General features: G+C 40.2%; 2 protein-coding genes across 4 annotated transcripts in view; both read left to right on the forward strand.

Annotated features, from left to right (window-relative positions):
- The window catches only part of LOC123309846, a 211,947-nt gene that overhangs the window by 60,861 nt on the left and 130,948 nt on the right, over positions 1-20,138 (forward strand). The gene's annotated exons all lie outside the window — the stretch shown is intronic.
- Positions 5,384-9,996, forward strand: LOC123309847. Of its 2 annotated transcripts, none has more exons than XM_044893136.1 (3): positions 5,384-5,588; positions 5,725-6,143; positions 9,500-9,996. In XM_044893136.1, the coding sequence occupies exons 1-3, from the start codon at positions 5,531-5,533 to the stop codon at positions 9,722-9,724; spliced, it is 702 nt and encodes a 233-aa protein (XP_044749071.1). In that variant the 5' UTR covers positions 5,384-5,530; the 3' UTR covers positions 9,725-9,996. The 2 variants fall into 2 exon arrangements, with proteins under 2 accessions (XP_044749071.1, XP_044749070.1); XM_044893135.1 differs by lacking the exon at positions 9,500-9,996 and adding an exon at positions 7,842-8,336.

The raw sequence follows: 20,138 nt of genomic DNA on the forward strand, positions 1-20,138 counted from the left end.
TGTTACGAGTATGTCGCCATTTTTTGTAACGTGGTTACCTCGGAGAAAACTAATCTCGAGCGCCAGCTATTCTTTTCAATAGGAAGAATAGCAAACCTACCAGAGTAGCTGCTAGTCGGAGACAGAGTTCGCTGTTATCTAGGGTGGTAGCGATAACGAAGAAGTCAAAATCGAATTATGTAAAAGTTTATTCACACCTTCGGAAACTAATTATATGTACAAGGGAGATATGTGTAGGTATGACATATGAGTGATTCTATAAGCGAACATACATTCGGGAAATTCTATCCGGTCACGAGCACTTTATAAAGTTTATACCGGGTGCATTAAAAAAAAATCAAAGGTTCAATAAAATGCGCCAACCAGAACTGACGGAATGAATACTAAGGACTAATTGTATTCCTCCAGAAATGAAACTCAACCAGGGCGGGTCTATTCGAGACTTTTATTCGCTACCCCAAGGGCTATAACGCACCATGACTGATAGCGAAGAAAAGGTCTATTTTTAGCGCAACTACGGGATTCCACTACGAGCGGTATCTCCTATTCTCTACCCCAAGGGCTTACGCGCCATGACTGATAGAAAAGAAGAGATTTCGGATTCAACACCTATGACGCGGAACGCGGACAGGGGGGGTTGACGGGACTTTCCCTTCAGTACCCCAAGGGCTTACGCGCCATGACTGATAGCGAAGGGAAAAGTCCCGTCAACCCCCCTGTCCGCGTTCCGCGTCATAAGTGTTGAAGACGGCAGCGCAAAATTTGAATTGAAATGTTTGAGGTGGTTCAAGTCTCCTACCTGAGCAAGTCTCCCGAACTCCCCCTACTGAATGGAAGTGAAGGTTGCCCATTTCCAGCATTTGATAATCACAAAAGTAAGTACTCACCCACTATTTCACCTGTCATTTCGTTATCGATGGAAATTTTAAAGCGAAATCAGATACCTAGTACTCGATAAAATCTTCAACATGAGGTATCGCAACACCCCTCATCCTTATTCAGAATCAAGGTGTGGTCACCCCCGTTAAGGGTTGAAGTTACGGAAATGTATATAGAGGAAAAGTTGTTCCCCGTCGAATCAATTATAGACCAATCAGCCTACTATCAGCACTAGGAAAAGTCATCGAGAGGGTTATCGCCAAAAGGCTGAATGAGGAAACAGAAATGTTGAAGAAAATTCCACCCGAACAATTTGGATTTCGACGAGAACACTCGACTGAACTCCAATTACTACGGCTCATAGAATACGTCACCGAAGGAATGCAGACCAAACAGGCCACAGGATTAGTTCTGATGGATATCGAGAGAGCTTTTGATAGAGTATAGCACGAAGGCCTAATCTACAAGATGAAAAAAAGCAGGATATTCGACCAAGCTATGCAAGATTATAAGGAACTATCTGAGGAATAGAAACTTTTATGTGAAGATAGATGGAGCAACCTCTCAAACCAGACAATTGGAAGCGGAAGTGCCTCAAGGATCGGTACTTGGACCTCTTCTTTACGTAATATACGTTTATGACATCCCGAAGAATGCTAGAAATATGCTCACCTTGTACGCAGATGACACAGGAATAGCGTTCAGACATCGACGCCCAGAGATCATACACCGGAGACTGCAGGAAGCCATAGATGAATTACTCATATGGTGCATCAAATGGAAAATCCAAATCAATGGAAGAAAGACTCAAGCAATATTACTGCAAAAGAGAAGATTGAGGATGGAAGAAAACCTTGAAGTTGATGGAGAAGAGGTTGAATGGAAAAATGAAGCAACATACCTAGGAGTGACGCTTGACAGAGGACTTACATGGAAAAACCACATCAAATGTGCTGTTGATAAAACAAAAGCCGCAATGAGTAAACTTTATCCACTCATAGGCAGAAGAAGTCATATGAATAAGAACATCAAGTTGACGATGATTAAAACTATTGCGCGACCACAACTCACATATGGATCGGCGGTATGGGGCTTCGCAGCCAAGACCCACATCAAGAGAATACAGGCCACTGAGAATAAACTCCTTAGAATGGCGATGGACGTACCCTGGTTTGTTAGGAACAAACAAATCTACAAGGACTTGGAATGGGAACCAGTTACAGAATTTATGAAGAGAAAGGCGGAAAGGATATTCGACAAAGCCAAACAACATCCAAACGAGGAACTACGAAGATTAGTCGACTACGATCCAACGGAAGAAGCTAGAAGGTCAAGAACCTACCACCGAAGACCGAGAGATCAGTTAAGGATTTAAATGTAACCAAAGAAGAGCTTAAACTATGAAAGCTATAGGCAGCATACAACTATCAACACGACTATGATCGTGTGAGAGTCCAGAAACCATAAGAGTCAACTGGTTAATAGGCAAAATGCCTGGAACCTATGAAGAAGCAGTTAAGGGTTTTTAGTGGGTCTCGAGCTCAGAGAGTGAGAATTCCCACTCTGTTCCCCCTCAGCAGAGGGTGTGTTCGTCTGTTTTGCAGATTTTCCCCCTGCTACACCAAAAAAAAAACCTCGAATCAGAAATTGACGAGACTCAGTGATTTTCCACATTTTCATTGTGAAGCCGGATAATCGAGGTATTTTCGTTGGGCCACCCTGTACCTACGGGAAAACTTGACCTCTGCAGCGTTCCTTCCGAGCCGTTCTTCCCAACGCCCACCGATCAAAAATCCCTATCCGATATATCCGAGTAATCGGAATCCTTTATCTCGTCCCATGCAATCCGAACGTTTTCCGACAGCGCTCGAGGTGTCGCTCGCGAGGACGTATCGCGAATAAATTTCCGATACGGCACATCCGACCTTCCGATATTAAATTCGTCATTCCCTCAGACGGTGAGCCTCCTCCAGCTCGGAACTGATCCCTCATTTAATTATGGCGGGCGTACAAGGACGCGCGTGACGGAGGGTGAAGAAACGCGAATCTGATACCGTGCGACATGTATCCCGGGAATTACTGATGCAGAGATCCGGGTAAACACGGTCTGAAATACATTATACATGGCTGCTTGTCCAATCTAGACATATTGAATGTGCCGCGTTACCAGACGGCCATAGCGGAGGTCTGTTGGATCGGAAAGCCGAACTGTTTTGATACCCCGTCGCATAATTGAGTTTGTTTCTCGTTAGTTCCGGCCGAGGAGTGCATATTGGAATTGTTCCGACACGGAGCCGTGGTGTTAGGCCGAAATCCTGATCAAGAGAAAAGAATTGATCGAGGAAAATTGCTTACAACTCATAAACGAAGGATCCTAGGAGGTTACGGTCATCACCATTCTTCGTTTCGCTCTAGCTCTTCTAGTTTCCGACATCCCCTCACTGGACATCGAATTTGGGACACCCTGTACTGTGTTTGCCCGAATCGGCAATCGAACAATGAAAGAATTTTATGTCATATTGTTATTATTTAGACCATATCAGAGACAGGTTGTCTCTGATCATATTAGAATCTTGCATGTCGAAATTCTAAGATGAAAGTCAGACTTGTGAGTCAGAACTCTAACTGGTATCTCAGAATTCGGATGAATTCTGAAATGCAACTCAGAATTCTCACCAGCAAGTCGAAATTCTCGGTTTCATTTCAGAATTCCGACTTCTAATTAAGTATTTTAATGTACAAGCTGAAATTCTGAGGTAAAATTCAGACTTCTTCATTGCATCTATTAATTTTTGATCGGAGGTCGAAATTGCATCCCAGAATTCTGCGATTCAAGTCAAAATACAGAGGTGAAGTCATTTTTCTAAGATACAACTTGAAAACTTGTCGAGCTCCTAAGATACAAACCAGAATTCCGACGTGTGTCTCGGAATTCTGACTGGTATCTCAGAATTTGGATTTACCAAGCTGGATTCTGAAATGCAACTTCGATTTTATTCCAAAATTCTAACTTTTAATTCACTCTTTTGAGGTGCAAGTTAAAATTTTAAGGTAAAATTCAGAATTCTTCATTGTATCTATTAATTCTGAATCGGAAGTAAAAATTGCATCTCAGAATTCTGAGATACAAGTAGGAATACTCAGGTGAAGTAATTTTTCTAAGATACTACTCGAAACCTTGTCGAACTTCTAAGATACAAACTAGAATTCTAACGTCTGACTCGGAATTTTGACTTGTAAGTCGGAATTTCAACTGGTATCTCAGAATTTGGATTCACCAATCTGAATTCTGAAATGCAACTCAGAATTCTCACCAGCAAGTCAATATTGTTGCTTTCATTTCAGGATTCTGACTTCTAATTGAGTATCTTGAGGTACAAGCTGAAATTCTGAGGTTAAATTATATTCATCGATTAATATTGTTTAACAGACGATGAGCTCTTTCAATAATAGTTGTAAAAGTGTCAAGAAATCATTTGTTGAATAGACTAAAAGGGAGTGCAGGAGACTTGACTTATGCTATGTTTGGGAGGCATAGTCAGGGGTCCAAGTTTTCCGCACTGAACATAGATAATAGTTTGCTTCAAAAAAAATTGAATAATAAAAATAAATATAAAAAAAATATACAAATGTTCAAAAAAGTAAAAAACATCTCGGAAATAAGTGAGAGTGACTCTGAAATAGAAAATATGTATTGCGTACGCTGATACATCTGATGATGAGTCTCTCTCGCCCCTTGTTCAACTCTCCCATGGGTTAGGGATACATGAGCCAATTTTCGGTTCCTAAAAAAAGAATTGCTGTACTCAAAATGTTCATCTCACCATCACTCTACTACTGTCTATCGTTGCCCATTTGGGCATGATATCATCTAAGTTCACTGCTGGGCAATATGGCCAAACAAATGTTCACATTTGGACCAATGCTGATTGTGAAAACGTAACACAATAATTGATCCATTACTCTTCGAAACTTGCCTGAAACTTAAAAAGTTATCAAACGAGGAATAAAAGAAAACATTTCGGATTTGAGAGAGTGAACATTTGATATTTTCATCTAAATGAACATTTTGGTGGATAAGAATCGGAAATTTTTTAAATGTTCACTAAATTTCTGAACTTATGTGTATATTTTAACCACTCTGAATCTTCATTGACAAAGCAGCCTCTGAGTCAATGAAGTAACCGTACAACTGAAGCGACTGCAAGATAAACGTGACATAGGATGAAGCAAAATTCGCAATTTTAGGTTCCAAAACTAGCTTAGATTATTTATCATGAATGGAAATGTTGAAAAATAGTATATTATTCAACTAGCATATTATGATGGCTAGAGTTTTCGTCAAACTCAACTTCAAAACGTTTAAATCTCACATGATTACAAAAACTGCTCGTCTAGCGAAGGGGTAACCACCCCTCTTACCACTCCGTGTACCCGTCCTTGCTTCAAAATCGGTATGGTCTGTGGCCAAATCATCCATGTGCACGTGCACAGTGCAGTTTGCAGTTATTCCATTCAAGCAACATGTACCGTGGCATAGAAACGAATTCAGGCGATAACCTTCAAAAAAACCGGTCTGTCAATGTCCCCAAAACGAATTGTGTATCGTAATTTGCTAGCCTCGTCTCTCTGTTTATAAGTAGTCGATAATATGGAAAGTGATTCGTCCAGTTTCATCGATACGACCTACAGCGTAGACCTATGTATAGGTGAGTTCATTATTTTATTACGCTAGGAGATTTATTCACATAAAAATTATTGTTGTAATAAATTCACGAATACTGGTTGTCCTCTCATTTTCTATGCCTCTTTGTATGACTCGATTTTTCTCAAACCCCCTTACAGACAACTTCATAAGGAAAAATAAGGAGGAGAGAAAAAAGAACAAAGAAGATGAAGCGAATAAAAGAAGGAAAAAGTTCGAGGAGTTCATGGCCAGCGACCCGAGCGAGATATTCTCCAGTTTCGAAGGGATGCATTTCTACAAGTTCACAGAGAACAAGATAAAATTCGGTTTTAACCCGTCGGAAGTGGTCCACGTCTCCGGAAAGATCAAGTTCGTCTGCATACTGAGATACACGGGAAGTTATTGGAGGCTGGGGAGGAATACGATACCGTCGAATTGGAAACTGAGAATCAGCGATTTGTTCTACGCGGGCGAGCCTGTGGGAGACGGGCAGATCCTGGACGTCATAGAAGAAATTCACTCCGTATTTATGGAGTGGAGTGAGGAGTATGAGGAGTTCCGGAAGAGAAAGATACAGGTAGGGTTGAGTGAAAAATCAAGGTGAAATACACTAACGCACATTCTGAAAATCTCAATTTTGATGAAAGTTAACTCTACATTGACTTTATAACTTATTTTTTATGTTCTCTCGGGAAAGTTTTGAATGAAACAAGACACATTAAATGGAAGAAAAATTCAGGATTTCACCGAATCTTATGAGAAAGAAGAGAAATGAACAATTAAAAATACTGAAATGCTGATAAGTGATTTAATACTTGGTATTTCCACCCCTTGCGTTAATTACAGCTCGGCATACTCAAAATGAGTGATCTTAAAATGTTCTGATCTAATCCTTCCCAGATTTCTCCGAGTTGGATTCCTAAGTCATTAAGAGTAGCTGGATGATTTTCTGAACTTCTCATCCTTCTATTGAGGTTGGCCAAATCTGATCCATCGGATTGAGATCTGGACTTCTTGCTGGCCATTCCATTCGAGAGACTTCAACCTCTTCAAGGTACACCTGAACGATGCGCGCACGATGGGGTCTGGCATTATCGTCCATAAAAATGAAATTTTCACCAATGTATGGGGCAAATGGCACTACATGCTCTTCAAGAATGTTCCTTATATACTTATCAGCATTCATAGCTCCATTATCAACGACCACTAGGTCTGTGCGAGCAGTCAAAGATATTCCACCCCATACCATAATCGATCCTCCCCCGAAACCAGTAGTATTCAGGAAATTGTACTGAGCATATCTTTCATGTGGACGTCTGTATACAAGGGAACGTCGATCACAATGGTAGAGGCAGAATCTAGACTCATCTGTGAAGAGAACTCTTTCCCAATCGGGCTCTTCCCAATGGATATGATATGCTCTCTCGCAAAATCCAAACGCGTCCCTCGATGGGCTGGGGTAAGAGCTGGGCCTCTTGCCGTGACACGAGGCCTCAAATCATATTCTCTGAGGCGATTTCTTATTGTCTGAGTGCTAATTTGCACCTCATGAGTTTGCTCAAGCTGAATTTGAAGGAGGCGAGCGGTTGCAAACCGTTGTCTCAGCGAAGAAACTCTCAAGTAACGTTCTTGAATGGCAGTTGTTACCCGTGGTCTACCCTGTCCTGGTCCTAGGACATTCATACCTGTCTCCCTGAATCGCTGCAACATTCTGGACACACTTGTATGGGAAACTCCAAACCTTTCTGCAATTCTTGTGTATGTCCACCCCTCTTCTCGCAAAACTACCGCTTGGGCACATTCCTCTTGGGTCAAATTGCGTGTTTCGCGTTGCATAGCGATCGAGTGTAGAAAATCAAACGAAATCTTTAGAATTGATCGAGAACAACTGATTTTAGAATGGAGCCAATACATTCAAAATCTGACAATATCATCTTTTTTTATTCCTGCTGGGAAAGAACATCTGTATTGAAGAAAACCGTTGAAAGTGGATAACATATGCATGCATAATTCTGATAAAAATAATTATTATTGAGAACACCTTCAGTTGTAGAATAAATTTGAGATTTCCAAAATGTGCGTTAATTTTTTTACGCACTGTATATCTGTGATAATGTTCGATTTTTTCCAATCCAACTCTATCATTTTGAAAGTCTTGTTGAGGTGATTTTTGGCGAAACGCTTTATTTAGACCAATTATTCTACCTTATTCAAAAAAAACCCTCCTCTAAATACATCCTGCATATTCCTAGTTGGATAATTCAGTCTGTTTCAGAAATATTGGAATGGCGAAATAGATTTTTTCGAATTGGATTCAGAAGATGAGTTATATTTGAGCCGTGAAGAGTGTGTACAGCTGAGGAAAAAACGTGAATGTATTTTGAAGAGAATGATTCCTCCGGCTTCTACAGGACCTTCGAAGAAAAGTAGGATAAGGTCAAAAAAGACGGATCTGACACCGTTCACACCGTTCCCCGGCATGGGAATAGACTCAGATTGACGAGTGCATTTGTTTTTCTAGATTTATCCAACTTTACAGTTGGTCGATATTTTTCTTATTTATTTATCCATTATTTATTATATCTACCTAGTTGAAAGTTATATTGATACTTTTGATATATGTACCTACTGTTATTCTACCATTCGCCTTAACTAATTATATTATTATTGTATCATATTATTCAAAATGTTTGTTATATCGGTTTATTGATTTATAAAATGATTCTTGCAACTTTTTTCTTGTAATCAATATATTATTATGCCATAAGAATTGTTTTCTCTTCAATCCATAATTTTTCTGGGAAGCAGTGAAGAAAATACATATACGAAGACCAGGGTGGAGCACGTAACCACTGCCATTCAACAACGTTACTTGAGAGTTTCTTCGTTGAGACAACGGTTTGCAACCGCTCGCCTCCTTCAAATTCAGCTTGAGCAAACTCATGAGGTGCAAATTAGCACTCAGACAATAAGAAATTGCCTCAGAGCATATGATTTAAGGCCTCGTGTCGCGGCAAGAGGCCCAGCTCTTACCCCAGCCCATCGAACGGCGCGTTTGGATTTTGCGAGAGAGCATATCCATTGGGAAGAGGCCGATTGGGAAAGAGTTCTCTTCACAGATGAGTCTAGATTCTGCCTCTACCATTGTGATCGACGTTCCCTTGGATACAGACGTCCACATGAAAGATATGCTCGGTGCAATTTCCTGAATACTACTGGTTCCGGGGGAGGATCGATTATAGTATGGGGTGGAATATATTTGACTGCTCGCACAGACCTAGTGGTCGTTGATAATGGAGCTATGAATGCTGATAAGTATATAAGGAACATTCTTGAAGAGCATGTAGTGCCATTTGCCCCATACATTGGTGAAAATTTCATTTTTATGGACGATGATGCCAGACCCCATCGTGCGCACATCGTTCAGGAGTACCTTGAAGAGGTTGAAGTCTCTCGAATGGAATGGCCAGCAAGAAGTCCAGATCTCAATCCGATTGAGCAGGTTTGGGACAACCTCAATAGAAGGCTGAGAAGTTCAGAAAATCATCCAGCTACTCTTAATGACTTAGGAATCCAACTCGGAGAAATCTGGGTAGGATTAGATCAGAACATTTTCTCATTTTGAGTATGAACCGACGTTGCCGAGCTGTAATCAACGCAAGGGGTGGAAATACCAAGTATTAAATCACTTATCAGCATTTCAGTATTTTGAAAATTGTTCATTTCTCTTCTTTCACATAAGATTCGGTGAAATCCTGAATTTTTCTTCCATTTAATGTGTCTTGTTTCGTTCAAAACCTTCCCGAGAGAACATAAAAAATAAGTTATGAAGTCAATGTTTTCATTAAAATTGAGATTTTCGGAATGTGCGTTAATTTTTTTGCGCAGTGTACATCCTGCATATTCCTTGTTGGATAATTCAGTCTGTTTCAGAAATATTGGAATGGCGAGATAGATTTTTTCGAATTGGATTCAGAAGATGAGTTATATTTGAGCCGTGAAGAGTGTGTAGAGCTGAGGAAAAAACGTGAATGTATTTTGAAGAGAATGATTCCTCCGGCCTCTACAGGACCTTCGAAGAAAAGTAGGATAAGGTCAAAAAAGACGGATATGACACCGTTCACACCGTTCCCCGGCATGGGAATAGACTCAGATTGACGAGTGCATTTGTTTTTCTAGATTTATCCAACTTTACAGTTGGTCGATATTTTTCTTATTATTATTTATCCATTATTTATTATATCTACCTAGTTGAAAGTTATATTGATGCTTTTGATATATGTACCTACTGTTATTCTACTATTCACCCTAACTGATTATATTATTATTGTATTATATTATTCAAAATGTTTGTTATATCGGTTTATTGATTTATAAAATGATTCTTGCAACTTTTTTCTTGTAATCAATATATTATTATGCCATAAGAATTGTTTTCTCTTCAATCCATGATATTTCTGGGAAGCAGTGAAGAAAATACGTACAAGAATCTGATTTAGGTACACATTCTTTCGATGTAGAAAACTTTTGAGATAAAATTCAGAATCGTATCGTTTTAACCTTCACCATTTTTTCCGATTCGGCCCTGATAAAAAGATTGAGCCATTCAGAGTTTTCATAATGAGCTATGCCATCCCTGGAGAAACAAAATTCGCTTCAGAATAACAAGCTAAACCTATGACAGTACACATCTGTGGATCTTTTAAACAGAGTTGACCTAAGAGGAATGTGCCCAAGCGGTAGTTTTGCGAGAAGAAGGGTGGGCATACACAAGAATTGCAGAAAGGTTTGGAGTTTCCCATACAAGTGTGTCCAGAATGTTGCAGCGATTCAGGGAGACAGGTATGAATGTCCGAAGACCAGGACAGGGTAGACCACGGGTAACAACGTTGTTGAGACAACGGTTTGCAACCGCTCGCCTCCTTCAAATTCAGCTTGAGCAAACATATGAGGTGCAAATTAGCACTCAGACAATAAGAAATTGCCTCAGAGAATATGATTTAAGGCCTTGTGTCGCGGCAAGAGGCCCAGCTCTCAACCCAGCCCATCGAAGGGCGTGTTTGGATTTTGCGAGAGAGCATATCCATTGGGAAGAGGCCGATTGGGAAAGAGTTCTCTTCACAGATGAGTCTAGATTCTGCCCCTACCATTGTGATCGACGTTCCCTTGAATACAGACGTCCACATGAAGGATATGCTCAGTGCAATTTCCTGACTACTACTGTTTTCGGGGAAGTATCGATTATGGTATGGCGTGGAATATCTTTGACTGCTCGCACAGACCTAGTGGTCGTTGATAATGGAACTATGAATGCTGATAAGTATATAAGGAACATTCTTGAAGAGCATGTAGTGCCAATTGCCCCATACATTGGTGAAAATTTCATTTTTATGGACGACAATGCCAGACCCCATCGTGCACGCATCGTTCAGGAGTACCTTGAAGAGGTTGAAGTCTCTCGAATAGAATGGCCAGCAAGAAGTCCAGATCTCAATCCGATTGAGCAGGTTTGGGACAACCTCAATAGAAGTCTGAGAAGTTCAGAAAATCATCCAGCTACTCTTAATTACTTAGGAATCCAACTCGGAGAAATCTGGGAAGGATTAGATCAGAACATTTTAAGATCACTCATTTTGAGTATGAACCGTCGTTGCTGTAATTAACGCAAGGGGTGGAAATACCAAGTATTAAATCACTTATCAGCATTTCAGTATTTTGAAAATTGTTCATTTCTCTTCTTTCACATAAGATTCGGTGAAATCCTGAATTTTTCTTCCATTTAATGAGTCTTGTTTCGTTCCAAACCTACCCGAGAGAACATAAAAAATAAGTTATGAAGTCAATGTTTTCATTAAAATTGAGATTTTCGGAATGTGCGTTAATTTTTTTACGCAGTGTATTTGTACGAGTCAAACACTCACTCTGTATAATTCGATTCCGCCGACCTACACAGCTGCTGTTTCGTTGTCAGTGGCCCGTTTTTTATGTTAGGTACCAAATAATCCTGTTTGAAGAACTTATCTTATCACGCTTCACAAGAATAGTGGTGCAGGCTGAGTGGATGTTGATGCATTGTGGCTTGTTTTCAGCTATCTGTTGACGGTTTACCATCTCGACTTGTGAAGAATACAACAGATCGAACGTACCAGCAGAATTTACAGTGTTTTTTCCATTCTTTCCCTAAGTTCAACTTCCCAGTTAACCTTATGAAAGATTCATCTTCCATATTCGTTAGACGGTTAACCGCAGCCACAGCGGAATTATCGAATGACCCGACCAGGGAAACAACGACGCCGTAGACGTCCCAGACCAACCCAGACGCTGTAAAACGACACTAAAGTGCTCGTGTCTCAGGCCACCGATGACTGACGATACTCCATATACACATGCAGCTCTCAGCTCTGCGGAAACCGAGCAACGTAAAACCGGCGAGCGATGAAGATAAATAATAATTTTCTTGCGATCCACCGGAAGAGTGTTTTCTCATTAAGCCCTCGGATGAATGATATGAATTAATGAAAAACCTTCCAGAAGTTGGCCGTCACCGACGAGGATATTCTCATTAGGGGGCCGTTGTTAATCCAAACTCGCCGAAATTTTATGTCTGCTCTGGGCGCTCCTTGAATTATCGCTTTATTTCGAGAATAAGAGAGGAATTACGCGGTTTAGATTGAAATTCGCAACTCCTTCTCTGGATGAAAGACGGCCAAAAGGTATGAATGATTTTCATTACGCGGACAATTTACTGAATAGAGGAAGTTGTCATTAGGAAGAATGAGACTGTTTCTATGATTAAAATGGTAGAAAACGACATCTTCTCATAACTATAAGAAAGATTCATCCACAATCGATTGATGTGATTCCTTTCTGCAGTTTTTTTCTCGAAATAAAATCCTCAACTGTACCAAATTTTTGGGTATCCCAATAGAAGGAATTCTTTTTCATCCTCTCAACCCTCAAGGTCCAACTCTTTCCTTAATTCGTAAGGAACAAGGACATTTGGCTGTCTGAATGGAATATGTGCACTATTTTCAGCTAAGAATTACTAGTTAGTGATCCCTCGAATAGAGTTCCTGGTTTTGATCTTCCCAGGAAAATATGGCGTATTTTGAATCGTATAAGAACAGGTCACGGAAGTTGCAATAGTATGTTTTTCTGATGGGGTTTAGTTGAAAACCCCTACTTGTGAATGCAGGGAACTAGAAAAATTATAAACAACTGGTTGATTATTGTCTCATTTATAAATTTCGGGATGGTTTAAGGGTCTTTTTCTTCGAAGAAGGGGTCAATTTTTGCAGTGCGAGATTCCTTTCAATATGAAATATTTCGGCTTCTTTGGTAAACAGTTTAATCTCTTACAATCCACCACACTCAAAGGGTGTGCAATTTTCAATCTGCGATATCTCCTGTCATATTCGTCTGATCCAATTGGGATTTCCGGTTTTATAATCAGCATTTCCAGCGCTTCCACCCTAGCACAAAAATTCGATTTCGAAAATCTCGATTTTTTGGGTAAAAAAAGAACTTTTGGGATTTGACCCCTAAAATGACATATTTGCTACTCTGTCTGAAAATCAGGGTGTTATATTACTGTCCTAGGATATGTAGTGCATAGAAGTTGTTTTGAAGATTCTAGAAAACCAAACAATAGAGAATTGAACTCCAGAGAGCTCTTCGAAGGCAACTCGAAAATGAAGAGTGGAAAAACAAACAAAAAATTATTTTCTCTTGAACACTATCAGATATTTGAACTCTTGGTAAGAAAATATAGGTTTTCGAACACGCTAAATCTATTGCGAGCAATTTTGAAAGCCTATCATTCTTCGTTTAGGATTTTCATCTTTGACATGGCATTTTTGAAAAATTGCAATTGTCAATCTGCGATATCTCCTGTTATATTCGTCTGATCCAATTGGGATTTCCGGTTCCATAATCAGCATTGCCAAGGCTCTCACCCCAGCACAAAAACTCGATTTCGAAAATCTTGATTTTTTGGGTCAAAAATGAGCAAGGGGTGAGACCCCCCTAAAATGACCTATTTGCTACTCTGTCTGAAAATCAGGATGTTCTATTACTATCCTAGAATATTGAGTGCATTCAAGTTGTTTTGAAGATTCTAGAAAACCGAACAGTTGATGATTCAATAGAGAATTGCACTCCAGAGAGCTTTTCGAAGTCAACTCGAAAATGAAAAGTGGAAAAACAAAAAAACTTATTTTCTCCTAAACTGGGTCAGATATTTGAAATTTCAGTATGAAAATATAGGTTTTCGAACACGCTAAATCTATTGTGACAAATTACGAAAGCCCATCTTCGTTCGTTTAGATTTTCATCTTGGAAATGGCATTTTTCAAAAATTGCAAATTCCACTTGAGAATTCGTCAAGACCGACGGTTGCGCCGAGATGAATGAAATCTTGAGATTTATTACAAGAAGAGTTGCTTTTTCAGAACATGTGTAATATTCGGATCTACGATGGTTTTCCTAGAAGATACGCTACTCGAAATTTGACTTTCGAAAAATTCCCAAATAGATGGGTTCAGTTGAAACTTCCTCAAGACCGAACGGTTGCGCTGCGATGGATGAAGGTTTGACTTGAAATTTATCACAGGAAAAGTTGCTCTTTCAGAATATGTATCACGTTTGGATCTATCTATTAAAAGGTAGGTCTGTATAAGAATGAACATTCCCTGCGAGTTAATCACTATATTTTTCAGCAACAATTACACAATTTCCATAGTTTTCGCTTCTAAATTCTGTACAACATAAAATTCTCATCTTGCCGCACAATAACAAACACCCAAAGCTTCATTCGAACCGAGATTTCGCCATTATTGCATCTGCATCACTCGAAATGCACTTCCATATCTAGTCGGACAGGTTCATCTGAGATCAACCCCATTTTATCTCCTACATTATTCATCAGAATTCTCCGTCATCCACGAGCATGATAATTTTCCCGGTCCCACTGAATCTTCATCGAACCGTACCATTCACTCTATATGTGCTAGATCATAAAATATACACCGACTTAATCGGGTCTTTTTCTTTCCCCCTCACTACCATTTTTTTCGGTGACGTCACCACATCGATTTGGCATTTCCGCCGACTGTTTTCTGTTTCGAAACCGTAAAACAAAGTAACGTTTTCCGAAGTTAGAAACGGCCATCTGAGGCGGCGACAGCGATAAAGAAATACATAAAAGTTGAAAATGTATCTCCGATGCAAATGATAGGAATTGACCTGGGAATAACAGGATAGATGTGTTCATTCGACATTGTGTGGGAACGGATGAATGGATTCTGGGAACTTACCACAAAGACCTTCGCTGTACCCATACACTGCTCAACGATTGATGGGGATCACTGTGACCTTTCATCAATTTATTCAAGCTTCAAGAAGTTTAGAAGTTCAAGACTACAGAGTATGTTTAGTTGATATTCTTGATTTTTTAGGAAAGAATGAGAGAATTGTATTTGGAAATTGTGATACCCAAGTCCAAGTCCAAGTCTCGTTTTCAAGAATCTGTGAGTAGTCTCGTAGTTTCGTGAATATTTTGGACAATAAAGGAGTTTTGCTGCCGGATTTGAAAACTCTGTAATAATTTCTTCGTACTCATATCACTTTTTCCTATTTTTTTCTATAGGTACAAGACTTTCCTTTAGAAATAATGAAACAACGTCAGCATGTATCCTCATCAGACTGACGAATCTATGAAGAATCATTCGTTTGCATTCGTTTTTGACTAAAAGTGATGCCCACGAGTGTCTTGTCTCATATAACACTTTTCAATTACACCTGCTTGCTTCTGAGGAACATAGCGCATCAAAAGCTCAAGAATTCTTATTCAGGGTGTCTGTAAATAAATGCGATTTCGAAAAAATTTATATTAACTACCTCTGGTTATTTTCATCGAAGAATCATCTCCCTAAGTCCTTCGCATTTGTGTACAGACACCCTGTATTTCACTGAAATATCTTAGCACAACAAAGTACCAGCGTTCCACGTGAAATAATAGAAAAAAGCACACCTACAGTTTACTCGCGAAACATTATTTTCCAGACAGGAAAGAATAAATTCCGTTATCATTCGTACAACAGAATTCGCCACAAAAGGATAAAAAAATACTTTCGAGATAGCGTTTTTACAGTGAGACGTAAACAGGTTTTCGCCCACTCTGCGTGTTACGTCAGATTTCATCTGGAATTTCCCGGCAGGAGCTACAGCGTTGCCGAGTCCCTGAAAACCAAGACCATCGAAATGAAAATCATCACAATTAGGTAGGTATGAACAACGAGAAACGAATAATACAAACTGAGTGTTGTTTTGGGAATTAACTTGGAGCTAGAATTACATTCAGTCACAGAACAACAACCTTCAAAATCCTACAGCCTACCTACCTGAATTTATTTACAGGAAGAACAGATCAAGTTACCTGGAAGATGCTTTAAGAGCTCTGGTATCTTAACATTTAGGTAAGGAAACCTCTTGGAATACATTGAAGAGTAGATCGCTTTCCTATTTGTGATTTGCTCATCTCTGTCAGTCGTGAAGGTAATAACGATTTAAATAAGGCCTTGGACTCGGTGAATCGGAAAGCGCTATGGCAAATCAATGGACGCCTTGGAGTATCCGAAAAATTCTTAGCAGTGTGTGAAAGCCCCTTACCAACAACAACGCTAGAATACAGCATAATGGCTCTACAACCGACCATTTCTTAACCAACTCTGGAATAAAACAAGGCTGCGTGTTAGCGCCTTTACTGTTCAATATTTTCGCCATAGCTGTCTCGATAATTGCTGACATGAGTATGCCCGTAAGAGGTGTTGGATTAAGATGGAGGTTTGATGGAGGCCTGTTTAATCTGTTTAACCTGAAGTGCCTACAGAGCAAAAACCCGTACAAAGTTTATCACGGAATTAATGTTGGACATCTATAAACAAATATACGAAGCTTTAGGCCTCAGACGCAATATTGACAGAACCAAAATCCTGGTAAGTCCGCCAGAAAGCTTTCGAACAGATATCAGCCTGGAGGATGAAACTCTAGAACAGGTTGAGCAGTTCAAATACTTGGAAAGCTTCATAAATACTAGGGCTAACCTGGACACAGAAATATACAACCGTATCAATTCGGCATCACGGGCATTCTGGAAGCTAACGGACAGAGCGTTTCAAAATCACGACCTCAATCTGACGACCAAGACAGCTGTTTACAAAGCAGTGGTCCTCCCAACGCTTCTTTACGGAAGCGAAAGCTGGACCCCCTACAGGCGACATATTAAACGGCTTGAACAAACGCAACATGATCTACGACAGATAATGCACATCAGATGGTTCCACAAAGTTTCGAATGCAGAAGTCTTGCAGCGCGCGAGTTGCATAACAATTGAGACTCAAGTAACGACTCAGATGGAGTGGCCACATTCTGAGGATGCAAGGCACAAGACTCCCACAATAGCTGTGTATGGCGAATTCACAGAGGGAGCTCGGAAACCAGGAGTCAAGTATAAGCGGTTTAAGGCTCAATCCCTAAAATCAGTTAATGCTAATCATGACTGAGAACAACTAGCGTTAGACAGATCACAGTGGAGATCTTTGGTCCACAGTTATAATGGAGACTCGAGAAGAATACAGCGGCGGCCAGATCTGGTTGGTTACTATCCATACCCAGAGTGTGAAGGATCTGTAGGTCACGGTTGGGTCTCTTCAGTCACAGGAGGGCTCACAGTCGCAAGTAGCCTTAAGAAATTATAAGTTTAATCGCACCGATAGCCTGGGTTTTTAGTCTTTGGGTCGATTTATTCTCGGTGACGGGAAACAGCAATGATGATGATGATTAGCAATTTCCTCCTTCGTTAATCCCTTGTAATAGAGTGTTAAATTCACCAAATCAGAACTTTGATTCTAGAGTGTCTTCTTCAGAGTGTATTGTCATAATTTTCACCATTTTCGTTAGGTTTATACGCTTACATCCTTCTCCAACAAACACTTAATGAATAAATGACCCATTTTTTGTAGAAAACTCGGCCCATTCCCCATAAACTTTCTGCAACATGTCGGAACGCGGGGGGTAGCATCTCGCACGCCCTACAGGGGGCGCCATTAAACAACCCGCCGCGGCCTGCCGCAACTTCTTCTTTTGATTGCTTTGTTTCTTCTTCTTTCCCAGTTGCCCCACATCGTTAAGGTTGGCGTCGGGAAAAGTTGCGTAAATATCCCCGGTAATAAAGGTTAATTCGCAAACTTTCGTTTCATCGCGGGCGAACAAGGTGTTACGTCTTGATTCGGGAGAATTATGATGTTCTCATGAATTGAAATTTAATTCGGTTGTGTTTCGACGCTTGGGATTGTCGCGGGCAGGATGGAAAGTTGCCGGTTGTGGAACTTGGTTCGGTGGGATGTATCATTCATTCATGAGCGTGGGCTTGGAGAGAAGTTTCACTCGAAACTCAGCCGTTCGTTCTATTTCGGCATTGAGAATGCGAGTAATGGGGTGCTCATCAGCTCATGCCCATTCCGCAACACGCTCGAAGTACTTCCGAGGCGTTTTTCTCAGAGCTTTGTTCGTAATTTGTGTTTTGATGATACTCAGAAATGAACAGGAGGACACAGGACGTAGTATGACCCCTTAAATGTAGGAGAAAGGAGAAGATGATGATGATCTGAACAATGAGAGGTTTAGAGCGTTAATTTGACAGCTTGGCAATGTGACAGTGATGTTTATAACATATTTCTGAATAGCAGAAGGAATAGAATATGATAAATCCTGCTGACACCTCATTTCTAGTAAATTTTCCCTCTCTGAATAAAAACTGTGTAACGATGTTTCCTCGGATATCTTGAGCGCCAGTTAGCAGGGGAAATAGCAAACGCAAGGGTTTGCACGCCGGCTAGAAACTTACTTCCAGAGAAGAGAAACCAAAAAGGATAGGGGAAATTGTTCGCCACTCTGGTTTCAGCTGATTCTGGTTCAGAACTGATGAGAATAGGGGAAAAAGCACACTTGTTCACCACTCTAGTTTCTGCTTCCAACGGGTTTTCACTCCAGCCAATAAATCGTACTCCCAGAAGTGGTAGATCTAGTTATGATAAGAGGTTGAAACTCCCAAGTAGAAGAACGGAGTGGTGTCTTATCTCTAGAGTCGGTACACTGAAAATGAAACGTTTTATCAACGTATCTGTGGTCATTCAGCACATCCCTCCATATTCATCAACATCCAAACGTCTTGGCCAATCATCTCGGTTTTCCACACTGGGGTGCATACTCTCATTAAAGCCAAACTAGCTCGAAATGTTACTTGAAACGCCCTTTCGAATGAGGATACCTCCCTCACGAGGAAAATACCGGGGTTGGAACATATATTATCGGTTTCCTTGAAACGTTCAACATTTTATCAAATCGGAACAACCATTATCAGTCAGCCTTAAAATAAAAGGGCATAATAAATATGCTTTATGCCTATACCGCCCGGAATTTATAACCAGTCGTGTTTTTTTTTTCGATACGAGAGTTGAATCGCGTGTTTTGAAACTAGCAACGCGGCCGAGAATGTTGGTATGAAGTGACACGAGATGTGGAAGTTTGATGTATCGGGGAAACGAATCAAATTAATTCAGTACTGTAAAATGTATATACCTTCCTATCAACGTTATATAGTATTTATGAAATATGGAATGTATCCTGAGTTCAACAAGCATCATTGTCTGATTGTCATCTTTTTATAATAACATTCTTTATACACATCTGAAGAGTGGAAAGATGGTTCGCTTACTAGAAAACATGCTGTCAGATAGAAGGTTTCGTGTTTTTGTTGATGATTTATTTCAAAAACTTTGTAAACAGTTTAATCTCCTAAAGTGCCTACAGATTACTCTGATGTGACGTGCGAAGGAAGCTTTCAAATTTACCTACGTCACCTCAGAACAATTTGAACGCTTGCGCGCAAAATCCTATGTTAGATTTTCGAATCATGCGCATTATGACGTGGTCCCACGTCACGTCAGAGTAATCTGTAGGCAACTTTACAATCTACTACACTCACGGGGAGAAAGGCTTTTTTACTGGGGTTTGAAATCTTTGCGTTTCTTTTTAAGCACATCCTTTCAACAGGGGGAGAATCAGTTTTGTCAGTGTTTGACGCTCTATAAAGAAAGCTATTCATCAATTTCAAAATTTGACGACCAACCAGCGTTTTAGCCACGTTCGATGTTGCTCGAACTCATTGCAGGACTCAGATGGCGGAGCGGGCATCAGCGATATCCCGTATGAAAATGAGCCTCGTTAAAGTCGAAGGGCGGTGTATTCCCTCCCTCGTGCGCGCTACTGCAGCGGCATGGGAAACAGGAAAAATCGAGTTATGCTGACAGGCAATCAACACAATTCGTTTCATGCTCTAATATTCAATTAATCAACTGCAACGAGTAATCATCGATTGTACGTACTGTGTGTAGCTTCGTTTGCATGGATATGAACGTTGGCACGTACTGAATATCGGAATATGCCTCATTTTTGCCCGTATTCACCGTGCATAATCTGATCCCCGTTCGACCCGAGGAGCAATCCTGAATTG

This window comes from Coccinella septempunctata, chromosome 3 (assembly GCF_907165205.1).
Source record: "Coccinella septempunctata chromosome 3, icCocSept1.1, whole genome shotgun sequence".
Classification (NCBI taxonomy): Eukaryota; Metazoa; Arthropoda; class Insecta; order Coleoptera; family Coccinellidae; genus Coccinella; species Coccinella septempunctata.